Source organism: Carica papaya, chromosome 3, assembly GCF_054855325.1.
Source record: "Carica papaya isolate Zhongbai chromosome 3, ASM5485532v1, whole genome shotgun sequence".
Taxonomy (NCBI): Eukaryota; Viridiplantae; Streptophyta; class Magnoliopsida; order Brassicales; family Caricaceae; genus Carica; species Carica papaya.
Window position 1 is genome coordinate 5667382 of NC_142311.1, and position 24010 is coordinate 5691391.

General features: G+C 34.5%; 2 protein-coding genes across 8 annotated transcripts; both read right to left on the reverse strand.

Annotated features, from left to right (window-relative positions):
• Window positions 1–830: 830 nt before the first annotated feature.
• Window positions 831–20776, reverse strand: LOC148266633 (peroxisomal membrane protein PMP22-like). 7 transcript variants are annotated; one of them, XR_015817621.1, is made up of 9 exons: window positions 20452–20776; window positions 20145–20243; window positions 19661–19762; window positions 19419–19494; window positions 17838–17908; window positions 17664–17749; window positions 14243–14337; window positions 13221–14143; window positions 5056–12904 (listed from the first exon to the last, which is right to left on the reverse strand). XR_015817621.1 is itself a non-coding variant. In XM_088215258.1 (7 exons), exons 1-7 carry the CDS (start codon window positions 20521–20523, stop codon window positions 1186–1188), a joined length of 531 nt encoding a protein of 176 aa, XP_088071384.1. In that variant the 5' UTR covers window positions 20524–20776; the 3' UTR covers window positions 1083–1185. The 7 variants fall into 7 exon arrangements, 4 of the variants coding, with proteins under 4 accessions (XP_088071384.1, XP_088071385.1, XP_088071383.1 ...); XR_015817618.1 differs by lacking the exons at window positions 5056–12904; window positions 13221–14143; window positions 14243–14337 and adding exons at window positions 831–970; window positions 1084–1210 and having other exon boundaries at window positions 20452–20775; XR_015817619.1 differs by having other exon boundaries at window positions 13221–14337.
• Window positions 20777–22874: 2098 nt separating this feature from the next.
• On the reverse strand, window positions 22875–23755 carry LOC110815826 (cell number regulator 7-like). Its single transcript, XM_022043785.2, has 4 exons — window positions 23659–23755; window positions 23475–23543; window positions 23158–23373; window positions 22875–23064 (listed from the first exon to the last, which is right to left on the reverse strand). Exons 1-4 carry the CDS (start codon window positions 23738–23740, stop codon window positions 23015–23017), a joined length of 417 nt encoding a protein of 138 aa, XP_021899477.1. The 5' UTR covers window positions 23741–23755; the 3' UTR covers window positions 22875–23014.
• Window positions 23756–24010: the final 255 nt, after the last annotated feature.

A 24010-nucleotide genomic window follows, 5' to 3' on the forward strand; every position in this document is an offset into this window, starting at 1 on the left:
AGAAAAATATTTAAAAAATAATAATAATGAATAAGAAGGTGACATAATTAAACCAAATGCCACACATTATTTATTGTTGGTTTTCATTTAGATTTATTACTGGGACTTCAGGAGCCCACATACTTCAAGCTTTTTAGACAAGCAAGAATGCATGTGTTTTATCACCATGAAACAACAATCCAACCCCAAGATGCCATTGGCATATATAGAATAATGTTTAGCCTTAAACAGACAGACACAAATATCAGACTAAAAACTACAGAAATACAAGAAAACAACAATGCATATATCCTAATGAGATCAGACTGAAAATGCTGTTCTTGAAGAAGACAGAAAATTTCAGATATACAAAACACTTTTAAGGACCAAATTAAAATTTTGCTCAAATTTTGGAGACTACAAATGTGATTTAGCAAACAAATATATCTACATAAGTAAATAGAAGAACATGCACGAATTAGTTGTGCAGAATAAGAAATTATTGTGGATGCTTCTTCTCATCTTTATGGCAATCTGCTCTGTGAAGATTCATCTGCATAACATTGAGTTGCCAAATGTAGTAAGAATCAATAACAGGAGAATGCCATTCGATTTGTAGATCAAAAACATATAATTGTATTCTGCTTGATTTTTTCCTCTTTCCTCGGAGAAACCAAATGCTTGCTCCAAAGTTTTTTTTGAGCTCGTTCATATATACAGCAGGAGTTGATGTACAAATACAATTCAAGTGACAAGAAGCTGTGCATGTCGAGTTGTTACGAGATCACAAAAACCCTAAGCTCCCCTCTATCGCCTCTGGTGATTCGTGTATCAGCATCGAGATAGGTAACCTCAAATTCACCAGTTCCCGTGTTAGATGGGGGCCTCAAGGCATCTGGAATTCTAGGCACATCTAAAGGTGGAAGTTGTGATAGGTTCCCAGTTGTTTTTACAGTTGTTTTCTCAAATGTTATTTTGATATTTGATGTTCCTGGGCATTATCACAATCAATTGTTATGGCATTTACACAAAATGTAATGGAGTAATGAATGCCAGATGATAAGGATAACAGTATAAGAATTAGGTTCATTAAGAACCACCAACCTATGAGTTCAAACTTGTGGGCTAATGTAGCAGTCACTTCAACAGGTGGAAATGGCCATGGAGCTCCCAATTCAAGTTCTACTATATTATCAAAATCTTTACTCAGGACATCAATGCGTTGAAAAACCTGACATCAAAATACTACTTCTGAGACAAGAAGAATAATGAACTCAAATTTCTCTGGGTAGAATAGCTTTTGTGATCTTTAAATTCTAAAAAAAGAGATGGAAGAATGCAACTACAATGATGCACGATAGAGTTATTCTAAATATTTTCCAGTAAATTAGGAATTATCAATGTAGGAAAAATTAGAAATCCACATGCATTCTTTAAGGGGAGGATGACATTTATATATATCACAATAGAGTAGGTTTGATAAAATCCATTGCGGTGATGGGTCTGTTGCATAAAATTTACAAATAATAATAATAATCCACTGCTAAAGAGCAAATAGTTAATATGTATTATACATGATAAAAGTTGGATAGTTGAGACTGATAAGGGAGTTCAAATACCCCTAAAACCTGCATGGCAACATTTTGGCTATTGTGAAGTATTAGTCTGAACTTATGGATTTCGTCATGGAATATTGTGAATAGTACAGACTCGTTAAGAGAGAATCCAATAATCTCTTGACTAAGAAAGTACTCAACATTTTTTCATAAATTTTTTCTTGCCTAAAAATTTATCAAAGACTGCATGTATTTATACTAGAGAAAGGGTAATTATCTAGAAGTTAATTAACTACCTCCTTGTCCTTATCTAGACTTATCCTCCCCAATATATATGTCCATATTTAACACATTGTTTTACACATAAATACATACCGACCTATTCTCCCCAATACACTTATCCAACCACTTAACACATCATTTGTTCTCCCTAATATACCATAATATTACTCATAACATGGAGCATCAAGATGTTTCTCTACCATCAGTAGTAAGGATTCCAAAGAATTACATATCAAACAGATTCTCCCCTCATGTGATTCATGACATACAAAGACAACTTCAGTTTTTTTATTTGACTTTTGCCAGCTCTCACCATTGACTTCACTCGATTCACAGCATATAAAAAGAAGATTAAGACTATGATGAGGACAACAGCTCAAATATTAGAGCTCGTCCAATTTGAAGTCAGTGTCTCTCCAACCTAGTCCTGGTAATTTCATTTACTTCATTTGGATCTAGAGTACACTTTTCTTGTTTATTTCATGCATTTTTGCAAGTGTCAATATTTTGAATTGAAGAAAGTAGACAAAAGAAAAGGAAATGGAAGGATGTCTACCCTCCTTGCACTTATTTAAACAAAAATAATTAGTAGTTAATAAAATGAAGATATGGTAACATCTGTCTCTTTCCTTTAACACTTTAATCTTTTATTCCTCCAAATTAGGAGATATGAAAGTGCTTAAAATTTTAAAAGGAAAACTTTTTATTTTATCCTTACTATTTAATTTCATTTTCTATTGATAGAGGGTATTACTGACTATTTTCCCAAAGTACTTTATTGTTTCCTTTATAAAACTAAACCAACCAAAATATTACAACAATCCCTTCCTTTCTTTTATTTTTTCAAATTTTAATCATCCATAGTATTTTATCCTTTCATTCACAATCTTTTTTTACTTGCAATTAGACAGAGAGATCTCTCTACTAATAGAATCATATGACTCCATGTCCAAATAATGACAAGAACCAAAAACAGGGTTGAACGCAAATGATCCTCACTTTCGAAGAATTATAATAGACATCCAAAACCACAGTCTAAGGTTATCATGCATAATGACAACAATAAAAGTCCTATAAATGCTAAGAAGACAGAGTACAGAGATGATAGTGTTCTTACCAGCAATATTTGGCAGCATCAGCCTCAAGTCAGAAAAAAAGATCTTACATATGGGAAATCAAGTTTTATGAAAATTCTAGGTTTTGCAGTCATAGTTGAGAGGTAGCACCTTTTTACATAGTATAATATCAAAAGAAAAAGAGAACCAAACAATCCTATATTTTGTAACAATGACAACATGAAATTCACATGAAAGAGACAATAATATACAATTATGCAACCCTGAGTTTCTGTTGGTTTGGACTAAAAAGGTCGCAAAATGATGCAGAATTTTTCTGGGTTTTATTAAGGGAACACTCAAATACAAATTTATGGCTAAAATAAGCAAAATATTCTAGTAATATTCAAAAATCTTCAAATAAACTCATACACATTTTTTAGGTTCAAATACACACTGAACTTTTAATTTATGTTCGAATAAACCCTTTATTGGATGGAAAGAAAATGTCCGTGAACATATATGTTAACTCTGTTAATCAAGTGTACATGGGGAAGGTGATGTAGTATTCTTTTTACACGTGGCAGTTAACGTGTCAGCTTAAACTCTTTCATTTGAGCCTTGAAATTGTCTACAGGCCCTTATTGCTTCCAGTCACCTATAGGTCATCTGGATATAGTAAGATGATCAATTATTAGGAAGTAGTAATTGTCTTCCCTTGAAATTGTACAAAAGCCCTTAAGGACAAATTGCTAAGTTTCTTAGCAACCATATAGTGCCTGGGCCAGGTTTCAAACTGTCTACAAACCCTATATTTAACCATTGCTAATTTTTAAGGAACATGTCGTCTTCCCTTGAAATGGTCTACAAACCCTTCATTTCTCCACATCAAGAACATAAACGTAGCATATGATTCCAAATACTCTGAAGTGCTCTATTACTAGTTTTTTACCAAAATAAGCTTCAAACGAAGTCATGTTCTTCAAGGCTTTAGTGGGCAGCCAATTCAATATGTACACAGCAGTACCATTTGCTTCACCCCAGAATTTCTTTGCGTTTTTTTCTATACAGCAAACATCTAGCCACTTACAGGATGCTCCTATTCTTTCATTCACTCACCCCATTTTGTTGAGGGGTGTAGTGGACTGTTAGTTGGTGATGAAGACTAGTATTCTCATAAAAATTATCAACCCTCTTGTTTGTATTTTCAGATTCATTATCAGACCTAACAACCTAGATTCTCATCCCACTTTGATTTCCAACCAAATGACTTAGGAAATAAACCAAGCGCATCATTTAAGATCATCTGTGAAAATTAGAAAGTACTTGCTTCCATTTAAGGAACAAATATTCATTGTACCACACTTTTTCATGTGTACAAATTGCTGCTTGTTTGAGGCTCTCCAAGTTTTACCCTTTCAGAAAGGGCAGCCTACTCTACCTGCCTGTTTCAGAGATTCCATGTATCCAAAACTTTCTCCTCTGCAGGCATGTTTTGGAGTAAATCTTTATAAAACAAACTTTTAAGGGACTGCAAGTGGCGATGCTCAATCTTTTAATGAGATAGTGTCATCCTCATGACATTTACTGCATGAGCATTATCTAGATTTAGAGAGGAATATCTATTTTTTTCATCCCAACTTTCTTCAATTTAGTGCCATTAGTATCATTTATAGTGCAAAACATATTATCAAATACCAAATTAAAGCTTTTTTGAAGGATATCATTTATAGTGCCATTAGTATCATTCAGAATACTTTTTTGAAGGATTTGGTCCACACTCAACAAATTAAAGCTTAAGCACAAAAGAATATCAATAGAAGGTTTTAGTACCTTTTTAAGTGGTCACAGCTACGTATCCTCTTCTTTCCACCTCTAAATACTTTTCATTTCCTATCTTCATTCTTGAGTTGTATGAGGCGTCAAGAATCTTGGATGTGCCTCAGTCAGGACTCGTGAGATGGCTACAGCCACTGTCAATCAGCAAAGTCTCACCGCAAAAAGCTAGTTGAGTAGCAAGTGCCAAAAACAATTTCTCCAGATTATCAACAACATGAGTTTTTCGTTTCTTATTGATTTTGAACTTGCAGACCTTCTCAACATGTCCAAATTCCTTGCAAGACCTACACTGCACTCCAAGTTTGTACCAACAATACTTCTCTAACTGATTAATCTCTTTGCAGTTTGGGTATGGATGAAATTTTCCTCTTTAACTCTTATTAAGATCATCTTTGGTTGTTATTTCTTGTTTGTTGTCTTCTTAAAGAATGCTTTCATTTTAATTTACATGTCACAACGTGAGCATATCAATCCAATTATATTTTCGGCAATATGTTTCTTCTTTGTCAGCGAAAAGATTTTATCCTTCCATGGATCCTTCGATTTGCATTCTGGGAATATCAAAAATGTGCCAACTTTGAGCTCTAAGCTAAATGCATATGGTTGTCGATGTTTGCACTGATTGGATTCTTGTTTCCCTATAACTAAATCTGATACGATGTGCAAGCAATATACTTTTAGCCATAACAGGCATGTGAACTTTCTAACTGCTTCCTAGCAATATTTGACTTTAATATGTTACTCTCCATCTCTGTTTGTAACAAGTGTAGAACATAATAGATGTTGGAGAATTCATAATGTGAACAGTCACCTGAAAGAAATACATGAGCACTGTCATTTATCTCTAGCCAACTACAACCCGGTTGCTTCTTGACCCTCTTCTCTTTCATTTTGTACCAAATTCTCTCGGCATCTTCAATTCTTCCACAAGTCAAATACATTTCTGACAAAATTAGGTAGACGCCTGAGTTATCAGGCTCTACTTCTAAAACCTTCTCTCCAGCAATCTCACCCAACTCCATCTTATTGTGTATTCTACAGGCTCCCAGCAAAGCTCCCCAAACACTTGCAGGAATTTCGATTCCATCAGCTCTCATGTCATCTAAAACATGCATTGCCTCATCTATGAGTCCAAATCTCCCCAATAAATCAACAATGCACGTATAATGCTCAGTTGTTGGTTGAAGAAGACATTTGTTTTTCATATAATCGAAGTAAAATTTGCCCTTTGCCACCAAACCTACATGACTACAGGCAGACAGAACTCCTATAAAGGTAATTTGATTTGGTTTAACATTTGCTGGTCTCATTTGCTCGAATATTTCCAAAGCTTTTTCAGCATTTCCATGGTGAGCAAATCCACAGATTATAGAATTCCAAGAAATGACATCATGGTGTGGCATGGATGAAAATTCAACCAACGCAGAGTGTACATTTCCACATCTTGCATACATTGTGACCATTGCATTAGAAACAGCTGTGAAATGATTGAATCCCATTTTAATTGCCAGTGTGTGAGTTTGTCTTCCAAGTCGTAAGGATGGCAAGCATGAACAGATTGTAAGAACACTAGTAAATGTAGCTTCATCAGGGAATGGACCAGACTCTCTCATTCTGAGAAAAAATTTCACACCTTCTTCCCCATGGTTATTTTCTCCTAATCCAAATATTATAACATTCCACATGGTGGCATCTCGGGCGGGCATCATTTCAAAGAGCTTAATGGCGCTTCCAACGTCACCTATTTCAAAATATCCAACAATCAAATTTGTCCACGACACAACATCACCATATGGGCTTTTCTCTAGAAATGCATGAGCCTCATGCATTTGGCCATTTCTTATCAGTCTTAGCAGGATAGAATTCCAAGTCTTTTGACATTTATGAGGCATTTCCATGAAATACTTCATACCATCACTAACTTGTCTACAATTTACCAACCCACCTATAAATAGCTTCCAAGACTCAAAATCCCGTTTGGGCATTTGTTGAAACAAAAGTTTTGCTGGGTCAACATGCCCATTTTCTAAATATCCAACTATCATGGCATTCCAAGCTTGAATATCCTTTATGGGCATGTCTTCAAACAGATGTCGAGCTTCAATAATCCGTCCAGCTCTTGCAAGTCCTGAAATCATAATTGTCCAAGAAACAACATCTCGAACATTTCATCAAATAGCTTCTGGGCTTCCTGAATCAAACCACTTCTCATGTAGCTTGAGATCTTTGAATTTAGAGGCTTTAGATTTAGATGGGCTGCAGATGCCTCGTCTTGAGGGAGAAAATTTGAGCTGCTGAAAGAAACTGCTCTGATGACCTTTGAGCATGCAGCATACTCCATCAGTTTCTTTCCAAGAGTTGGCAAAGGAATAAATTACATATTTGATCCTAAATTACATGTATTATTTACTTAGTCTTTGACTTCTATAAAGTATGAACTTAACATTTTAATTAATTTTCAATAAGCCTTTAATATCTTACTACATTCTCAATTAACATTTCCGGGGAGTTTAATTATTACTCCTCAAACGAAAATATAATATAATTACCAAGGGATAATTCTATATCAATATTCCTTTTTTTTCCTTCATTCTCCCTAAGACCGATGGTGATAGTGGTCCTTGCAGGCAATGGAACAAATTAATGCTATGTGATAAATTTTACGAGATTGGGTACAAACAATGATATCTTAGTACATTCTTAGCGCTAGATTTCATACCAAAGGGTAAAAGAACATAACAGCTGTCAAAAGCCTTACTCATGGCTCTGATCTGCAAAGAGAGAGAGAGAGGGAGAGAGAAATAACAGAGAAAGAGAGAAATTGATTGCTGGAGGTAAATAGATTTTGTTTCATGCTTTCATTCATAGAGATCTGGACTATTTATAAGCTACAAATGGCGGAGAAAATAAGTGAGAGAGGGGAGCGGGAAACTTCAGGCGTGTCTGGAGGTTGCAATGGCCGAACAGCCTGCAGATAAGAATCTCTTTCAGTCGGTTTTTCTATTTCACCAACCCTAACCATAATCGGTTACACGGGAAAGGTCTCTTTTGCCCCTGCATACATATTACCCATTTTACCCTTTCTTTTGTAGTAAACCGCCAGAGGCTTCAGTGGTTTCTTGGCAATACACTCTCCCAGAGCATTAACCTTGTCCTCAAGGTTAAGATGTGGAAACTGTTGTTGTATATGCTCATAATCTTCCCAAATACATTCTTCTAATGAAGTGTCGTCCCACTGTATCAGAACTTGTTTTACAGGCAGTGTTTCTTGTAGGATGACCTGGTGTTGTAGTATTTGTTAGGGTTGAACACTGGGTACGTCTTCTCCTGTCTTGCCTAGTAAGTTCTCTATCACCATGTCTCCTCCTTCAATATATTTCTTGAGATGTGATACATGAAACACCAAGTAGATTTGAGAGGAAGGGGGCAGCTGAAGCTTGTAAGCTACTTCTGCTCCCCTGCGAATCCTTTGTTTTCCTGTTTATATCCTTCTGTTGGCAACCGGTTGTTCTCGACAGACATAATTTTAAAAAAAAAAAAAAACTCCTAATTCAGTTTAAAATGAACAAAACTAGGTTTGTTATAAACTTTCCTTTCAATTCAGAAAAAATCTAAAAGTATGTTTTCTAATTTTCTTATCACTAGAAAATGAAGGACGTTTTATTCCACGACAGTTTAGTTTGGAACAAATTAGCATAGAAATGAATTCCAATTCTATGTTAATCTGTTTATATATATATGTATAATATCCATTATATATTATTTTTACACAATTTGTCATGCAACATTTATTTTTTTGATAAAAAAAGTAATATTAAATAGGAGGAAAAGAGATAGATAACAGAAATAGGGAATAAGACATCCTCCAAAAAAAAGAAACAACGGAAAGAAAAAGCACATGTGAAACACCACTACACCCTTATCCTATAGAAATGATACAGTCCCAATTTCGATGGAGCTCCAGGATGCCACTCTCCTGGAAATAACCATGAACTTTAGCCCAAAAGTGAGACCATGAACGAAACAGTCGCACTAAGCTCGTAGGAGGACATGGACCGATCGTGAAAGATCTTATTATTTCTTGCAAGCCAAATGCACCAGAGTCAGACAAAAATAGCCCCTTCAGTGGTTGCTTTCCTCACACCCACTCCCTATAAGCATGAATTCATAGGCACTCAACAATAGGGGGCACGACCTAGATGATGTCAAACTTATTCATAAGATCCACCCACATTCTCCAAGTCATGGAGCAGTAATAAGAATAAATGGGAATGAGTCACACCATCTCTGAAGCATATAACACATACATCAAGGGAGAAGGCACGGTGGGGGCACCGGACTTGAATCAGATCATTAGTTTTGAGCTTCTGGTTAATAGTAGTCTAAGAAAAAACCTTCACTTTTGAAGGAACTCTAGCTTTCCAAAATGCTTTGGCAATGTGAAATTTTATGTCACTGGGTTTTGTTATGAGGTGAGTATAGAAGGATTTGCAAATGAATAAGCCAGAAGAGTTAAGGATCCAAATTCAGCTATCATGGAAATTCTACTTCTGCCTAATTTTCCATCACCATAAGGTGTCAATTTATAGGAAACATACAACCAAATTCTAACAAAAACCTAACAAAATTCTAACAACTTTATGGGAAGGAGGAATAACAAAATTTGTTATACCTCACCAACTTTATGATTACCTCCACTAGGCTAGTAACAACAAAAAATAAAAACTGAATTGATTCTTTCATTTTCTACACTCTCCCTCAATCTAGTTTACGTATATGTTGAGTAAATCTAGATTGAATGTTATGTCATCAAAGATCCTTTTTGGTAGAGGCTTTGTTAGGATGTCTGCAATCTGTTGACTAGTTGAAATGCGAATAAGTGTTATAGTCCTATCTTCTAACTTCTCTTTGATAAAGTGAGGATCAATTTCCACATGTTTAGTTATGTCATGATGTACATGATTCTTAACCATACTGATGGTTGATTGATTATTACACCAAACTTTCATACAAATGTTGTTAGGAACCTTTATTTCGACAAGTATCCTTCTTAGCCACATACCTTCACATATACCATGAGCAAGTGCCCTAAACTCATATTCTGCACTACTACGAGATACAACTGACTGTTTCTTACTATGTCAGGTGACCAAGTTTCCTCAAACATAGATACAATACCCTGATGTAGACCGTTTGTCGTTTATTGAGTCTGCCCAATCTACATAAGCGTAGATTTCAACATCTCTTTTCACTGTCTTTTGAAAAAACAATCATTATCCTAAAGTCATCTTTAGGTATCTTACAATTCAATATACCGCTTTCATGTATTCTTCAGTTGACTGATTCATGAATTGACTCACTGTACTTACTGCAAAACTGATGTCGGGTCTTGTATGTGCTAGGTAGATGAGCTTCCCAACTAGTTTTTGATACATTTCTCTATCAATTGTTTTATCACTAATTTCATATCCAAGTTTGATGGTTAGATCCATAGGAGTGTCAGCAGGCTTACTTCCTAGCATCTCAGTCTCCCTCAGAAGATGCAGAACATACTTTCGTTGAGATACTAAAATTTCTTTCTTAGATCTAGCCACCTCCATTCCGAGGAAGTACTTTAGTACTCCGAGACCTTTAATTTCAAACTCTTTGGCTAAGAATTCTTTGAGCTTCTGAATCTTCTCAATATGATCTCCTGTAAGGATGATATCATCTACATATACAATCAAGATAGCTTTCTTACCTGAGATACAATGCTTGACAAATAGTGTATGATCAAACTGACATTGCTCATATCCTTCCCGTTTTACTGCTCTTGTGAATCTATCAAACCATGCCCTTGGAAATTGCTTTAGAACATAGAGTAACTTTTTCAGCTTGTATACTTTCTGAGGACTATCTGCTAGTTCAAATCCTAGTAGTATGTCCATATACACTTCTTCCTCTAGATCACTATTAAGAAATGCATTCTTCACATCTAGCTGACAGAGTGGCCAATTAAGATTAGAGGCGAGTGAGAGAAATACCCGAATTATATTGTATTTGGCTACCGAAGCAAATGTCTTTTGATAGTCTATTCTATATGACTGAGTGTAGCCTTTGGCTGCTAGTCGAGCTTTATACCGATTCACACTTCCATCTGGATTGTATTTAGTTGTGAATACCCACTTGCACCCCATTTGATATTTTCCTAGAGCTAGATCAATTAATTTCCATGTTCCGTTCTTTTCAAGTGCCTTAATTTCCTCTTGAACAGCCATCCTCCATTCAGGTATTTTCAAAGGTTCATGGATTGTTTTAAACTCTGATGAGCTACTGTCTAACCTGCACACAAAAGCATAATGTTCCGAAGACAACTTGTTTAATGAAATATAGTCTTGTATAGAATATTTGGTGCATGTCCGAATCCCTTTTCTCAAAACAATAGGTATGTCAATGTCAGTATCTGTAGTAGGAATAGAATTCTAATTACCTGTCAATTTCTGGGCAACAGGATCAATGGTGGATTCATGGCAAGGGTTAGATGATTCAGGTGTCTTACCTTTGTTTCTTCTAATATAGACACATAACTCACTAGTTGCAGGTACTGTGTTCTCTGTAACTAGCTTTGGTTCAGGTTTTTTATGTTTATGTGAGGTTGTAGGTTTAGGCTCCAGAGAGAGTTTATCTGGTGGAGGGTGACTCTGTGGATATAGAGGAGGTATGCTTACATCCCACAACTGATATTTTTGAGTAAATATCTCCCCCTGAATATCAGTTGTTGAGTAAAATAGTTGGTTTTCAAAAAATGTGACATCCATTGTGTTATAAAATCGACGAATTTCCGAAACTAAACATTTGTATCCTTTTTTATTAGCAGAGTATCCAACAAATATGCATTTAAGGGCCCTTGGGTCAAGTTTCTCACAGAGATGAGTGTGAATATGAACATATGTTGAACAACCAAAGACTTTGAGTGGTAATGTGTTTAAGATATGAGATTCAGAAAAGATTTGTGAAAGAATGGTGTAAGATGATTGGAACTTTAGGACACGGGAGGGCATCCGGTTTATCAAGTAGCAGTGAGAACAGCCTCTCCCCAGAAAAATTTTGGTACATGAGTGGTGAACATGATTGATCTAGCTATCTCAAAAATGTGTCTATTTTTCCTCTCGGCTATGCCGTTTTGTGCATAAGAGCTTTGGTGAATAATACCATGTTCAGTAAAATCTTTCTCAAGGGTGGCTTCAAAGTATTCACAAGAATTGTCGGATTTCAATACTTGGATGATAGCATGAAATTGTGTTTGGATCATTGTATGGAATTTTTTAAAGAGATGTCCAATTTCATATTTTTCTTTCATAAGAAACACCTAGGTAATTCTTGTATGATCATCAATAAATGATACAAACTACCTAGTTCCGGTGATGTTGGTGACCCTGGAAAGTCCCCATACATCATTATGAATAAATATAAATGGTTTTGAGGGTTTGTATGGTAGACTAGGAAATGAATTTCGAACATACTTAGAAAATTAGTATACTTCACACTGAAATGAAATAGGATCTTTTTCTTTGAATAGTAAGGGGAACAACTTTTTCAGATACATGAAATTTAAATATCCTACTTTATAGTGTCACAACATAATATCATTGTCATTATTTGCAGAACCAGAGTTTGCACATACCACATTGTGAATTTGTCTTCTAGAAGCATTGATTTGAAGCATTAATTTGAACTTCGAACAAACTTAGAAAATTGGTATACTTCATACTGAAATGAAATAGGATCTTTTTCTTTGAATAGTAAGAGAACAACTTTTTCAGATACACGAAATTCAAATGTCCTATTTTATACTACCACAACATAATATCATGGTCATTATTTGCAGAAATAGAGTTTGCACATACTGCATTGTGAGTTTGTCTTCTAGAAATATTGATTTGAACTTTGAACATGCTTAAAAAATTGGCATACTTCACATTGAAATGAAATAGGATCTTTTTCTTTGAATAGCAAGGGGAACAACCTTTTTAGATACACGAAATTTAAATGTCCTACTTTATAGTGCCACAACATAATATCATGGTCATTATTTGCAAAAACAGAGTTTGCATATATTGCATTGTGAGTTTGTCTTCTCGAAGCATTGATTTGAAGCAAGTATAGTCCTGAGCTCATCCTAGCATTATCAATCATCCTTTCCGAGTCCAAGTCCTGAAATTCACACATGTTAGAGACAAACTTGGTAGCACAATTTAAATCTTCACATAACTTGCTTACTGATAACAAATTACAATCCAGATTTGGAACATGAAGGACTGAGCAGAGAGTCAAATTTGGAGACAAATTTACAGAACCCGTTCCTGCCACTTTTGAGAGGGACCCATCAGCAATTTTGATTGAATAATCTTCTTTACACTTGCTGTATTTTTGAAATATTGAGGCATCTCCAGTCAAATGATCAGATGCTCCTGAGTCTACAACCCAAACCTGCCCTTTTCTGAGTAAGCAGACAAACAAAAAATATTACCTTTGTGTGCCACTGAAGCACTGACCGAGTAACTTTTCTGGGACAGCATGCGCTAGAGAGCTTCCAGCTGTTCAGGACTAAAGAGACTTCTCTCCACAGTAGCAAGTGAATTTCTTCAGTAGTCACGTGATTTCCCTGGTGCTTGATTGAGTTTTCTGGCTTGAAGAGCTTCTAATCATTCGGCTTGCCATGAAGCTTCAAACACTTTTCGCGTGTGTGCCTAAGCTTCCTACAATGGTCACACCAGGGTCTCATCTTCTTTGTATGAGCATCCAGTTCTCAAGTTGTGAGCGCAAAGGAATTTCTGGTCTGGTGGGTGAGTTCGGCGTCTCCTAGCATGAACTCCCTTCGGCTTTCTTCTCGCCGAATCTCAGAGAAGGCCTCACAAAGACACGGCAATGGCTTGATACTCAGCACGCGTCCCCGAACCTCATCGAGGTTTTTGTTTAATCCCATAAGAAATTTGAAGACTCCCTTCTGTTCAACAATCGATTTGAAGATTTTCGCATTTTCGAGACAGCTCCATCGATGCTCTTCAAAGATATCCAATTGCTGCCAGCTGCGGGTCAAAACATTATAATATTGGGTTACGCTTAACTCACCTTACCGAAGATCGTGAAGAGTCGATTCTATCTCAAAGATGACAGAGGTGTTCTCCTTGTTGGAGTAAAATTCCTGAGCCGCTTCCCAAATCTCATGTGTGGTCTCATAGAGAAAGAAATTCTCTTTGATTTCTGGAGTCATTGAAGTTATGAGCTATGACTTGACCATGCTGTTTTCGATCTTCCATGTACGAGCCTTCAGGTCAGCCGCGGGAGGAGGTATGAGTTCGCCAGTGAGATACTCGTCGCGCCCCTTACCTCGGATGAACAGCAGAACGAACGACGACCATTGAAGGTAATTATTGCCTTTTAGTTTGTGTCCTGTGATAAAGGACGAAGACATTTCATCCACACCGTTGTTGATGGATATGTGATGATAGGAACCCAAAGAGACCTCGGGTGGAGAAGACGGAAGCTCACCTGTGGCCATTTGTGACTTCGACAAAGCAAGAATGATTCACTTGAATCAGGTATGCTCTGATACCATGAAGTTTTAGAGAATTGAAATTCTACTTCTGCCAAATTTTTCCATCAGCATAAGGTGTCAATTTATAGGAAACATGCAACCAAATTCTAACAAAAACCTAAGAAAATTCTAACAACTTTATGGGAATGAGGAATAACAAAATCTGTTATACCTCACCAACTTTGTGATTACCTCCACTAGACTAAACACTAGGTTCATAACAACAAAAAACAAAAACTGAATTGATTCTTTTATTTTCTACAGGTTGCATGGTCGTGTATATAGGTTTAAGTAAATTCAATAAAGTTGTCAAATTGGCAGTCTCTTTATCAAATAGGTTTCAATTGAAGTGAAAGTTCCAAGATAGGTTGTTACCAATGTTAATGATGAAGCTTGAGATGCAAGTACTATGTCTAGTAGATAACTACCAAAGCCTCGAGAATTTGGTGGCTAAGATCTGGTCCCCCAACCACAAATCTTCCCTGAAAAGTGTCCTAGAGCCATTTCCCACTTGAATACAAGTGAGTGGGTAAAACAATGGATGGGTTTGGGAAATGAATTTTCAGGGACTTCAATGACTCGTGGTTCTACTAGCAAGAGCTTCCCACGCATCCCTATCACTTCCGTAGATACCGTATATCACCTTATGTCATAGAGAGTTTGCTTCACAAGGAAAGTGTCATAGTCATTTCGTCAATAGGGATAAATTCCTTCATCTATGATTCCCGATATCCAGATGATGTAAACACGGATGGCTTGTACTATTCAAGCAACCAACCAAGCCAAGAAAAGAATAGGCCAATAAAGAGTCCAAAATTCTATTAAAATCCGAGAGTAACACATGAGAAAATCTTCCCTACCCTTGAGAGATTTTTCCCACTCGAGAGATTTTTCTCTCAAGAAGAAAAGTTTCTTTTTCTTCTCCATATCTTTCTCAAATGATAAAAAAGAAACCAAGATCAAGGAATTTCAAAAATCTAATCCAAGTTGAATCCAATCATATCATTCTAAGTTTCTAAGCCAAGATCATATATTTCAAAAAAGAAGTAAAATCAACATGTGGGAAATCAAATGCATTAAACACAAGATCATGGTGGGATACTTCTTTCCAAAAAAAAAAGGATATTAAATCAAAAACATTTAATTCACAAGATCATGGATAAAATCATGGACGGATTCCCAAGATCATGGCAAGATTCACTTATTTTCCTATATGAAAATTAAGAGTTCTAGAGATCTTCTTTAAATTAAGAAATTCTCAAAAAAATTTCTTTAAAATTAAAAAATCATCTAGAGATCTTCTCATATTTTAAGTTCATATCATATTTAATTCAAAAATCTTTTCATGGACGATAACATCTCAACAATATTAGAAAGAAATCTTATTTAATTCAAGATAGGCAACCATATCTATATTAATTATTATTATTTTCTTAATTGTGTAATTTATTATTTTTCTAGAAAAACGATTGTAATTAATTAGGAGATTTTCTTTTCTTGCATTTTACTTAACCTACAACTATAAATATATCTCAAGAATTGTATTCAAGACTCAAGTTTGAAGATAATAAAATTCAAAACTTTCTAACTTTTCAACAAATGATGTTTTTTTCAATCTTCTTGTTGAGTGGAGAATTGATGTTTATTTATCAAGATCTTTCTTATGGCATTCTAATCAACTCATTTATTCATATTACCTTAATTCCAATCACAGTTAATTGTAGATTAAGTCGAATGTGTTTATCCAGGAATTAAGTTTTTTGTGCTAATTTGTATTGCGAGTTTTTTATCACATTGTTGATTATGGGTTCCGCATCACCAGACCCCTATTATACTTGAATTGACAATAAGTCTCCCATCTAACTAAGTATCTCGACGCTCATCTCCCTCACTCCCTCCCCCCCTCCCCCTCCCCCCTCCCCCAAAAAAAAAATTTACTCTAACATTGATCATCTCAATTATCTCAAAATGAATCCTAAACAAGCAGAGATAATAGAGTGGTATACTAGTTAGACAAGTGTTTGTCCAGATTACCCTTCCCCCTAAAGAGAAAAGACCCCTCCTCCAACTCTAAAGACGCCTAGCAACCTTCATCTTTATCTCCCCCAAAGAAGTCTTCCAACTCGGGTTACCTCTTAAAGGAACTCCGAAGTATGTAATGGCCATGAAAGCTTCCCACATCCAATCAAATCCACTAAGAAGTTAACAAGGTCATTATCTACGTTTGTCCCAACTAGACCACTTTTCCCATGTCGATTTCCAACCCTAAGACATACTCGAATACATGGATGATTGTTAGAGCGTTTAATATAGATTGATTATCATGCTCCAGGAATAAAATTGTATCATCCACAGGACACACCTACATTCTGAAGTCCAACTCTCAACCCCTTTACTACTCCCCTCTCGAATGCCCTAGTCAACATGCTGCTTAAAGTATCCACAAATAGAGTGAAAAGAAAAAGGGACAAGGGATCGCCTTGTCTAAGCCTTCTAGAGGATCTAAACCAATCACGGGGTTTCCCATTAACCATCACAGTAAAAGAGCCAGAGGATGGGCACCCTTGGATCCATCTTCTCCATCTTTGCCCCTTTTCTTTTGAGTAAAGCAAATTGAAGATAAATGGTGAAGGAGATAGAAGAAGAAGAAGAATTAAGTATTTTTTTATTTTTTTTTTTTAAGTTTGATTTACTTTCATTTTTTTCTAATTCAAACAAGTTTAAGCTTTTTCAGTTTTTTCTATTTAAAACTAACGGAGTTAGTGTGTTTTTGAAACAACCTCAAAATTTCGGGGAACTCATTTGTAATAAAAAGAACATGTAAAAAGAATTCATTTTTCAATGTATACTTCACACTTTTTATTTCACAAAAAAAATTTAAAAAAATATTTAAAATTAAAATGTAATATTCACTATAGTTCATTGAACTAAATTGGGTACTTGTCCTATAAAATATGATAACTCACTTGAACAATAACAAATCGACACCACTTAAAAATAACAAATAATAGATGAGGTACACCCACCATAGCAAGCATAAAAGTTTGTGAAATAGCATATTATTGACATCTCCAACCTATTTGGCTTTACAGTAATTTTCATCCGGCTGATAACCATATCTAGAAACAATAATCAATATAACCACAATTGCATGGCACAGATCACATTTTGGCCAAAGAGCACCTTAGAATTCCACTTATGTGTGACTGAGACAAAAATTTCAGCATTATCTCTACAATCAATATCATCATCTCAACGGCTAACTATATGAACTGATGTACTGATCCATGTGCATAAGGCAGTTAATCAGAACAGTTGAAAAGAAGGATAACTGGAGGAAGAAAGAAAGTAGAACTGCAGGATTTGAAAGCCTACCAGCATGAGGCAACAAAGCTGTGAAACACAACGCGGAACTGCAAAGGCATGTACTGGTAATTCACCCATCCAACAATAGGCCAAAACTGCATGTCATAGCTAAAGTGTCATATATTGGGCATACCATTGAAATGCTCTGCATGTGGTCCAAAATAATGTCCAGAATTACCATACCTTCCATGCTGTTAACTGAACCGAAGGGTAATCCTTTCGAACTTTGCTCTTAACAAGACCCCATGGTCTTCCTGAAAGAAAGTAGAGAAACTTATAAAGAAAGAAAAACAATAAAATTTACAACCAAAAAACTTATTGCATGTGAAATTAAGGCATCCATTAATCACCACAAGCATTTTATAGGAAAGTCAGCGAAAGCATTCATACTAAAAAGTAGACAGAACAGTGAGCTTTCAGCCACAAATCACAGTTGATATTGAGTTGGCATACGATTTATAAATCTTAGTTCCATTATCAATGACCGTTTTCCCCTACCATGATTACAGTCATAGAATGGATTCTGAATTTCCAAATCCGATAAAAAATGAAAGAAAATAAGGAACACAAGATCACTATCTAGATGTTCGTGAATAGACCAGAAAAGGTTTCTGAAGAAGCATTTCTAAAATGCCTCCTCTCATGGGTGAACAGTGGAATACTAATTCATGATTTGGAAAGTTGAGAAACTAACATTTACATCCACAACTTTCACAGCTGATCTATATGATACTGGCTTAGCATTTTAAAATCCAACTGTTCCTTTTTCGTGTTCCATTTCTACCCCAGAAAAAATCAAAATAATATGATCTTATTAGCAGAAAAGACCACCACCTCCCCCATATTTTTCCTACTAAATCAGCTGGAAACTAATACTTTCTCGTGCTTCAACATAATTTTTAAGTCTCTTCTCACTCTAAATTTCCAAAATTGCCTGGATTTATCAGGTTCTGAAAAATGACAAGGTCTCCAAACAAGAAAATATAAATGGTACTCTCATGTTTTCTGAAAAGATTGAAGCACCATCTAAAGGTTTACAAATCGGTGATCAATCAGAAGTAGCTTGGTACCAAATTAGTTAGTAAACAAACAAACAAAACTGTCACTTAATTATTGTCAACTTCTACTTCCCTAGAAGAAGGATCAATCCTGAGACAAATTTTACTTTCTAGTCCCTCTGCTAGATTTTAGGGGGTATTTCAGCTCAGACTTGTCAGAGTAAATACAAAAAACCTGATCGTTGTACAGTACATTATAGTTTTGATCCATGATTTTAAAAAAGTCCCACAAAACTTTTCAATTAAAATATATGAAAAGAGGCAATTTCAATAAATTTTTTTATCAAAATTCAGCTCAAACTCAACTAGATGCTAATCACAAATCTGAATAAGTTCCCATCTCAACTGATAATTCACAAATCTTTTTCCTCCAAACTTTATTGTGAACATAAGATGAAAATGAGTTGGGGAATCTCAAGGCTCAGGATCTATGGTTACATATCATGCTTTGTTTCTTTGGATCCATTTTGTAAAAATGCAGAAAAATCCTAGCTTCAATAGTAATGCAGCTGATAAATATCATAACAAAAACAGCATGCAATGACAAAGATACCCGCTTGAAAACTGATTATTGAAATCTCTTTCATCCTTAAAAATCTCAATTAGGAGCAAAGCCATAAAACAAAACTAATGCCACATTTTTAACTGCCTGTAATAAATTGAGCATGAGTATGGTTCAAGGAGACCAGTTGATAGATTCAGATACCTTCAACTACCAAACCATAGTACATCATGAAAAAGAAGTTGTTCCATGGAGAAGAAGTTAACTGTTCCAATAACACCTGATTAACAAAATTTCCCATTAATAATCTCTAATTAGGAAACAACATTTGGACTTGTACTGCCACAGAAAGTAGACATAAGAAGGCAGTTTTATTTGAAAAAATCGAGATAATATAAATTGCGCAGAAGAAAAAATGGAGCCCAGTTCATATAAGAAGACTTTACCTTCTTGGCAACAGTTGAGTTGCCCTTTTTTCCCTTAAATATAATATCCATCAATTTGTGAAGAAAGTGGCCAAATGGTCCAACATATGCAAAGCCATAAAGCTGCACAAAATTCAAATATATAACTTCATTGCAAAACGTTGGATCATTTTCTCAAAATTACAATTTTGTTTAAAGCAATCATCAGACTCTTTCCAGTTTGATTACACAAATTCTAGAGATAAAAACATATACTTTCAGATGAATTCCACTTCTTTTTTCCTTATTTCGTGGAATTCATTTCTACCAAAAATAGTATAAAAGACGATGATTGAACATACCAAACCATTTCAGTCACCCTTTCGATTCTAGCAAGTCAAGTGACCCACATAAAAAAGAATATGAATCAAAGTTTAGATTTTATCTCTCTTGGAATTTTCTTGGCAAACAAGCACAGAATGATAGTGTGATCCACCTGACTGAGAAATAATTAAAGTCAACTTACCATGAGGAGAAGCAGTCTTCTAAACTGAAGCTTTTTGACCCCAGAAATTTTTTGAGCAATTACATCACTGCACCCTGCTAGAACCCCTGCAGTAATTGCCTAAGGAATAAAATTAAAAAAAAAAAAAAAAACCAACAAAATGTTAATTAGAAACAGAATATACATATATCTACCGGAACAAAAATGAACCCAATTTAGGAAAGAAAAAACCCAAAAAGACAACATTAACAAAACGAAACCGTGAATAATAAGCGAATAAGAAGACAGAGACAAGGGAATAATCCAACAAAGATTGAAAAGAAGAAACCTTGGTTCTAAGAGGGTGTGCTTGAAGTTGTATGAGATATTTTCTCCAAGCGTCTTTCGCAATATCAGACATGGTTGATCAAATAATCAAAGACACGTATGCAGGATAGTTGGAGAGGAAGAAAGGGGGTGAGGGGGGTTGATTTAAAGAAAGAAGGAAAGAGGGCGGGCGGGGGTTCGGTGACAGAGCCAAGCTGGTAAGTGCATCGAAGACCTTGACCTGCTTACTCGTATCTTCCCATGGAACTTCGCCACTGAGATCCAACGTCTATTCGGCTCAAAAACGCAACTTTTTGAATAAACAAATATTTTCATTCATCAACAAAAGTAAAATCTTTTATTTTCCCACATATATATATATATGTATGTACATGCAGATAAATTTATATATATGTATATATACATATTTTAATTAGCATTATTTTGACTTTTTCTTCCTCTATTGTCTGTAATTTTTTTTTTCCCGTTCATGGTTTTCTATTGGGTAAGAATTTAGGTGTATTTACTATGATTATAAAAGTCATTATGCTTATTTTGCTCTACTTTTTTATTCATTACCTAATGCGTAGGTTTTAAAATCTATTTTGATTGTAACTCGATTTTTAAAATTAAAAAATTATATCACAACATTTAAATAAATCTATTTTGATTTAGGTGTTTTAAAAAATTATAAAATCTGAAAGTCACAACATTTAAATATTAAATTTTTGTAAACTATTGTTGGGACTTTGTCCCACCTTTTGGCTAGATCCTTTTCCTTCGGTTCTTACATTTTGATCTAAAAATCAAGAAAAAGATCATGATCATGTTTGTGTATAGGATCTCCAATCGATTCTTATGTAGTTCAGGATTTTTACAACAATGAGATGATTGGTATAGCTAAAAACGTCGAAGATTTATTATTCTCTTTTTCTTTAATCTACTTGTTACTTCAAATCTAATAATATCAAATGGTTTTATTCTTATTGAATTCATTAATCACAAAGAGGTCATACATCAATTTTCTTGTGTTTGAGACACTTTAATAGAATTCTGTAGTTGAGAGAATGCATTAACATTTACTAAAGGTTGTTATTGCTAGAACTCTCTTCTCTTATTCTAAAGTTCCCTTTTAATTAATAAGGGTCAAAGTGCTTCTTGCTTTAGTTGCTACTTTGCAATGATATTTAACATCACTGGATGTAAACAATACTTTTTTAAATAAGGATTTCTTTGAAGAAGTTTATATGGATTTTAAGGGGAGCAGTCTTATATAATAGTCAAACAAGTCTGCAAGCTTCACATATTAATTTAGACTTCAAACAAGCTTTTAGGTCTTTGTTGCAATGAAAATCTAATTAGCCTTTGTTGTTAAGTAATTGTCATTACTAGCTCTTCATCAACTGAAATTCAAGTTGTAAAGAATTTTTTATATACTCAATTCTAGCTCAAAGGTTTTGGACAAATATGAAATACTTTTTTGGACTTAAAAATTAATTTTTTTTTTTTTAATGTATTAACATTTCTCAAAGATATTATCTATCACAACTTCTCGAAAATACTAAATTTTTAGTTTACAAACTTAAAAAACTTCCAATGAAGCATAAGTTGTCTCTTAATGCACATGATTGTGAAATACTAAAATATCTATTTCAATATAAATGTCTTGTGAATCATTTATTATATTTACTACTTTTAAGGTTACATAACACGTTTAAAGTGTATAAATCTATTTACCTTTTTTCGTGATCGAGAGAGCCTCATCTACAGGCTGCTTCTTTCCTTGTGCCTCAAGCTTTTCTAAACACGTATGGAGCTAATTGCACGTATTTTTGTAAATATGTTACTGGTTTTATATTTTGCTTAGAGATTCATTGATTTTCTTGAAGATTAAAAAGTAGATAACCGGTTTCTTATTTCTCTATTAAAGTAAAATACAAAGCTTTAACTATTACTACAAATGAACTTCTTTAAATCAAGTAGTTACTTTCTAACTGTGGCATCAAATCTTCTGATCCAGGTATACTGTTTAGTAACAATCAAACATCAAAATTGACTATTATTTTGTCTAGATCAATAAACAAATGCGATGATTAAACTTTTGTCAATTTGATTACACTAACAATTGGCATATTTGTTTACCAAACACGTAACTTCTCTTTTATTTTCTCTTTGTTTGCCAAGATGGTTATTCATAATATTCACTGTCCATCTTGAGGTGGAATATTAAATTTAAGTTGGTTATCATTATAATAACTTAACTAAATTGACTACTTCTTTTTTACTTGATATAAACATCTTTGTAATGATAATTTTAATTTTTACTCAATATGTAATTATAATTAGTAGCGATGTAGATAATATATCTTCAATCAACATCTCAATATATAATGTTTTTTAATTATAAGTTAATACATTCATCAACTGATAATATATAAACATTAATTATAACATTAAAAAAATAATAATTTTTATACGGGAATATATAGTAAGATATTTTCGTATTATATTAATATGGTTTTCGAACGTTCCTCCACAATTATGTACCAAATTCCTAAAATTGATTTGGTTTTATTGATAATTTCTTACATGGTGGGAGGTTGTGGTGGGGCATGTGGAGGATCAGACCCATTACCTATCAAACAATATTAAAAGAAATTAGAGAGAAAATAAAATTACGATTAAATTGAAATTAAGGAATAAATTAAGAATAGAGATAGAGAAGAACCTTGAGAAGTGGGGAGCAATCGTCTGCGTTTTAACTCGGCATGTTCTTGGCAGAGAGCACAAGGTTCACAGCAGAAATGGACACAACAGTCATTACAAGGGAGAGGCGGTAACCCTAATTTTCTACGTAATGTTCCTCTGTATGCGCACGATAACAACCAGTGACATGAGCACGCCATTAACAATCCATACATGCAGCCTTGCAGAAAGCATGAAGCTACACCCACCGTTCATCGTCGTCACTACCAATTTTTTTATTTATATTACAGAGTATATTTCTGAGAAATCAAAGAAAATATATACAAATCTAATACATACAACTTCCTTCATCCAGGACTTGTGCGATTTGGCCAAAGATGACACATGGTACACAACATGTTAATAAACCTGCATCAATCATTACTTATTTAATGAACTTGTTGATTATTGAACAATATGAAAGTTGATATATATATATATATATATCTCTCTCTCTACATATAATAGCTATATGTAAACTTACAGGTACCCACATCACCCCCACAACCACAAAGCTCAACAGACCACTCGGCTGCTTCTTCAGAATTTGGATCTTCGACATTCATAGCTTCTCTCTTCTTATCTATATGTATCTCTTTCTCTTTTTCTATATATATATATATATATATATATATATTTGTTTATGTATAATTAGTACCAAGACGTCTATTGTCAGCAACCAAGCCTATATAATAATTTAATTATGTAAACAAGGTTGGTTTTGTCTCATTTCGTCTCTCCCTTTCCTGACAGATCATAAATTCATATCTACTGTTATATTTGAGGTCATGTATATGTACCATATACATATATATATATATACATAATAAAATAAT